General features: G+C 49.4%; 1 protein-coding gene across 1 annotated transcript in view; it reads right to left on the reverse strand.

The window, feature by feature from the left end:
- Window positions 1-713: 713 nt before the first annotated feature.
- LOC102860088 (zinc finger protein 160-like) overlaps window positions 714-5,647 on the reverse strand; it is a 31,004-nt gene continuing 26,070 nt past the window's right edge. The window contains exons 2-5 of the mRNA XM_006887617.1: window positions 2,431-4,516; window positions 1,322-1,673; window positions 1,142-1,226; window positions 714-1,025 (exon numbers count right to left, since the gene is read on the reverse strand). Of these exons, the coding sequence (XP_006887679.1) occupies window positions 714-1,025; window positions 1,142-1,226; window positions 1,322-1,673; window positions 2,431-4,516 (2,835 nt within the window). The remainder of the gene's footprint in view (window positions 1,026-1,141; window positions 1,227-1,321; window positions 1,674-2,430; window positions 4,517-5,647) is intronic.

The following is a 5,647-nucleotide window of genomic DNA, read 5'->3' on the forward strand; positions in this document are numbered from 1 at the left end:
AAACACTCATTGCCAAAGGACAAATACCACATGATCACAGTTTGACAAGTAAGCAGAGAAACCAAGTACTAATACCAGGGGAGGGAGAGAGAGAGAGGAGAAGGAAGAGTGTTACGCTGTTGGGTTTTTTTTTTTTGGTGGGGGGAGATGTATTTGGAAATTTATGTTAATGGTGCTGGGGTATCTTGGGAAACTATAGCAAGTAACAGTGATCTGTGAAAATGTCACCCATCTGTTAAGTATCAAAGTTGTGCTAGTGGGCCTTCTGACGTGTGTTACTTTCACAATAAAAAAGAAAGTCAGATAGAAATGGCATATTCATTCAAGAAACGTGATGCAGATGGGGAGAAGGGCAGAAATGTAAGATTTAGGCCAACAGCATTTGTATCACATTCATATACATCTCCAAGGAGCAAAGCGTGGTGGTTAACAACTTGGGTGCCAACGACAAGGATGTCGCCCCAAAGGACAAGGATGTCGCCCCGGAATGATGTACTCCTTGTTTGCACCAAGGCGAGACATGACTTCGGCTGTCATTCAACCTTGAGAACCTAAGGCTTGTTGTTAGCTCATTAGGAAGCTGCTCGATGATACGCAAAAGATCTGACAGAAGAGGGAGAATTCAGGCTCATGGGGGTTGGGGGAAGAAGATGCTTCAACTTTATTAAGTAAAACGAGCTCTGAGATCCTAAGTAAAATGGTGTAGCAAACTATCAGTAGCTAGCTGTGAATCCCTTATACGCGGGATCCCGATTCTTTTCAAAGACCAGGGTTTTTGTTTCATTCCTCGCTGACACACGGCAGCTATTTTCAAGTGGGCAGGGGCCCGTCACCTCCCCCCGTCTATCACATGGGGGTCTCTGGTGGTGCAGTTCATAGCAAACCGCGGGGCTGGCATCAGGGCTGCGTGCCCCGCAGTTCCGGTCCACCAGAGGCTCCGAGGGGGAGAACCGGGCCACCTCCGTCCATTTCAATGTACAGCCTTGGAAAAGTCCTAACGCAGGGTCGCCACGCTGGAACTGAGGCTACAGGCCCCTCAGTTTGGGTTTATTCTACCGTTATCATTAATTCAGTAGTCCTTGGTAGCCTATAATACTGCTCCAAAAGGAAGCCACTCTAACGGGCTGGCCCGTGGGCTCACGGTCAGCCGCAGAGCCCTCCTTTCTGGTCGTCCAGGGGCCCTCAGTCGTACCAACACACCTGTGGGCAAGGACCCTGGGCGCGTGCTAGAGGGCGATCAGAAGCACTGCTTTACATCTGTGTCTCCACGGTCCCATCCCACAGACACAACATGTCTTATGTTAAAATCCCAAGGACTTACTTTTTCCCAAGGAGCACAAATGTGCTGGAAGTTGTCCCTTTCTCACCTTCCTGACCCACCTCCGGAGAAGAAGATGGTGCACGCACTGTCTGTGACGAAGGCGGGAACAGAAACACACAGTAACGCACCGCACATATCCAGGGGGCTGACAGGAGGAGTACAGTGGTCCTCTCAAACAAGCTCATGAGAATAAAGATCGCTGGCTGGTTTTGCTCCTCTGACAGTCCACGTCCCGTGACTTCGAGAGGATTCTTTCTTGTCATCATGGCTTTCTCAGTCACTGGCTTTGCTTTAACCACTTCGGGATTGTTGCCGTCAGCCGCCGTCCGGTTGGCGCCGACTTGCAGGAACTCTATGTACAACAGGAAAGAACCCTGCCATCTTTACGAGGACGGTCCTGTCCAATCTCTGCTGTGCACGGCAGGGGGGGGTGGGGCTATGCACATAGGACTTGCCTGTGGCCCACAGAGAGGATGGGGGAGCTTGCTAACAATGGAAATACGGTATGGAGTCCCTTCTCAGTGGGAACATGCAAGTACGTGGGGATCAGTCAGCCCTGCCATCCAACCAGGGTTCAATTCAGCAGGCCTGGGGGTGGAAAGGAGAAATTTCACGACCCTCAAGGAGCAATAGAGCATCCAGCAGGTGGGGGTGTGGGCCTGATTCCTGCTGCCGTCAGGTGCCGATGGCCGTCCTGGGGGCGGAGGGGCGGCAGCAGAGACCACCCCTGAGGAAGGAAGCTGTCCTGGTGGAGAAATCGTATCCTGAGTGTTTCCAACCGGAACTGGCACCGGTTACTTCTGAGTTTGGGATGTATGGTCTGAGCTCTTGTGTGGCCATGGCAGTGAGTTTTCGAATCCACAGGGTGGCAGACTAGTTAAGAGCTGTCGCTTGGGGCTGGAATTGTTGAGTGACTGCACAGGGCATGGGGGTGGGGGGCACGTCTGACCTCACTGCAGGCGGCTTTGTCCTGGGGCCGGGGATGCCTCCCCTTTGAAGTTACTGGAGGTCAGACGTCCCTGCTCCCACAGTCTCTGTATTTGAAAGTGCCCCCGCTGCTGCAGTCTGTGTAGTTACTCTCTGGAATTTAGCTGCTGAGGTGGGTTAACCTTTGAGCAGGAAGGCAGGCTTAGTTGCCCCTGTAGTGAACCACTTGATTTCGGTCCATTGTGAAAACCTGTTAAAAGACTTGCCACACTCCATGCACATGTAGGGCTTCTCCCCCGTGTGAATTCTTTGGTGAAGTCTAAGGTCGTAGGGTTTCCGAAAGGCCCGGCCGCACACCAGACACTTGAAGGGCTTCTCTCCACTGTGCATTCTTTCATGGTCCCAGAGGTGTGAACGGGTCATAAAAGTCCTCTCGCACATGGAGCACTTGTGCGGCTTCTCCCCGGGGTGGATGTTGGGGTGCCGGGTCAGGTTCGAGTACTGCTTAAAGGCCTTGCCACATTCCTTGCGCTTGAAGGGCGTCTCGCTGATGTGGATTCTCTGGTGAACGGTAAGGCTTGAATTCTGGGTGAAGGCCCGGTCGCAGACGTTGCATTTGAACGGTTTCTCTCTGGTGTGGATTCTCTTGTGTTGCATGAGGTTCGAGCTCCAGGTGAAGGCTTTGCCACAGTCGTCACACTTGTAAGGCTTCTCTCCAGTGTGAATTCTCTCGTGGCCCCAGAGGTGTGAGTGCGTGGGAAAGTCCTTGCCGCACTCGTTGCACTTGAAGGGCTTGTCACCCGTGTGAATTCTCTGGTGCTGAGTCAGGTTTGACCGTTCGGTGAACGCTTTGCTGCTGTACTCACACTTGAAGGGTTTCACCCCCGAGTGGATCCTCTCGTGACCCCAGAGGTGCGAGCGTATGGTGAAGTCCTTGCCGCACACGTTACACTTGAATGACTTCTCTCCCGTGTGGATCCTCTGGTGCCTGCCCAGGTTGGACAGTCGGTTGAAGGCCTTGCCGCAGTCATTGCATATGCAAGGTTTCTCTCCTGTGTGAATGCGTACGTGACTCCACAGGTAAGAGCGTCGGCTGAATTCCTTCCCGCACTGGGTGCATTTGAAAGGCTTCTCGCCGCTGTGGATTCTCTTGTGCTGGGCGAGAGTGGAACGATCCGAAAAGGCTTTGCCGCATTCATCGCACATGTAAGGTCTGTGCTCGGGGCGAAATCTTGGATTGTTGAGGATCAGACATCGGCTGAAAGCCTCCCAGGACTCGTTACAGGCAAACGGCGTTTCTGTCGTGTAGATGTTCTGCTGCTGGGTGAGCAGGAACGGGTGCATGAGAATCTCCTCGTAGTTACTACAGATGTTGGTCTGGCCACTCATCGGCGCGTTTGGAAGGGACGGAACTAAGGAACCGTTGCTGATAAGCATTTCAACCTGACGGCATTCAAAGATCTCCTCCTCAGTTCGAAACCTCTGCAGTTCCGACAGGTGCGATAGAAAGTGTAAGCCAAACTCACCTTGAAAGCGTTTCATGTATGTTCTTGAAGCAAAGCCTACGTTGTATTTCAGTTTTAACAAGTAGCTGAGGAAGGAGTCCTGTCTGAAGTACTGGTAGGTGGTCTCACTCACGGAAACGCTCTGGTTAGTCCAGGACTTGTTGAAATGCTGCTCGCACCCCACCCCCCCACCCCCGGCGAGGTTTCCGTTATAGGGCACGAGCATGTTGTTATCCTTCTGCTGCTGCTGCTCATCCTGGGCCAGCCAGTGACTCTCAATTTCATCGATGTCATGGCCTTCTTCCCCGATGATCACGGTGTGGTACGAGTCTTCGTCTTCCGTGTCTTCCTCTGGCGGTGGTAACTCCTTGATCACGTAATTAATGGAGGTATCCAGGGAGGCCAGGTTCCGGTAGTTCTCCAGCATCACGTCCCTGTACAGAGCCCGCTGCGAAGGGTCCAGGCTGTCCCACTCCTCCTGAGAGAACTCGATGGCCACGTCCCTGAAGGTAAACAAACAGTTCCTGATACACTGCCATTCCGGGTGCCTTTCCTTTCTTCTCCTCGGGGACTCTTTCAGGCTAGAGCAGCCTTTTTGTTTGTTTGCTTGTTTGTTTGGCTTGGTTTTAGGGGTGATCCAGGCAAGATGGTTCCTGAGAAGGCGTTCCTCTCCCCGGACAGCAGACTGGTCCCAGCCCTCAGAAAAGGAGATCCCGGACGCAGAGTAGAAATACCCTCCTGTGACCTTTCCTCCACTGAGTTCCTTGTTTTTCAATCCAATGCAATATTCCATTGTGTGAATATACCAGAGCTTCTCTATCCATTCGTTTGTTGATGGGCACTTAGGTTGTTTCCAACTCTGCTATTGTGAACAAAACCACAATAAACATGCATGTACATGTATCTGCCTGGGTGACAGTTATGGTTTCTTTAGGGTATATTCCCAGTAGGGGAATAGCTGGGTCAAATGGTATTTCTATATTTGAAACTTTTTGAGAGAGCACCATACCACCTTCCACAGTGGTTACATTTTAAATTCCCACCAACTGTGAATAATGGTTCCAATTTCTCCAAAAACTCACCAGCATTTGATGTTTGCTGCTCTGTTAAATTTTGCTATTCTTACTGGGGTGAGATAATATCTCGCAGTTGTTTTGATTTGCATCTCTCCTAGAGCTAAGGATTTTGAACATTTCTTCATGCATTTGTTTGCCATCTGAATGTCTTCTTTGGTGAAGTGTCTGTTCATATCCTGTGCCCATTTTTCAATGGGGTTATCTTGTTGTGTGCTAGAATATTTTATAAATTCTAGATATAAATCCCTTATCTGACATGTCATTACCAAATATTTTTTCCCAATCTGTTACTTCTGTTTTTACTCTGTTGGAGAAATTTTTAGATGTGCATAGGGATTTGACTCTTAGAAGGTCTCATTCATCTTTTATCCTCTCCTGATTGTAGATTTTTCAGGATGCTTGAAAGACTGTTGTGGATTAGGACTTCTCAAGTTCTTCCAAGCTTTTCTTTAATGAAATGTTTAGTCCTTGGTTTTAGTCCTAGGTTCATGATCCGTTTTGAGTTGGGTTTTGTGTATGGAGTAAGGTAGGGTCTTACTTGAATTTTCTACAGTTTTCCAATTTTGCCAGCACCATTTGTTTAAAAGGCTGTTGTTAGACCCATTACAAAAGAAGAAATTGAAAAGCTTCCAACCAAAAAAAGTCCTGGACCAGACGGATTTACAAGCGAATTTTATCAGACATTTAGAGAAGAACTGTCACCAATTCTATATAAACTGTTTCAAAAAATAGAACAAGATGGAACACGCCCAGACTCATTCTATGAAGCAAACATATCCTTGATACCAAAGCCAGGAAAGGACACCACCAAAATAGAA

Source organism: Elephantulus edwardii, unplaced genomic scaffold (genome assembly GCF_000299155.1).
Source record: "Elephantulus edwardii isolate Elephantulus edwardi_28Jun2011 unplaced genomic scaffold, EleEdw1.0 scaffold00059, whole genome shotgun sequence".
In the NCBI taxonomy this organism is placed as follows: domain Eukaryota; kingdom Metazoa; phylum Chordata; class Mammalia; order Macroscelidea; family Macroscelididae; genus Elephantulus; species Elephantulus edwardii.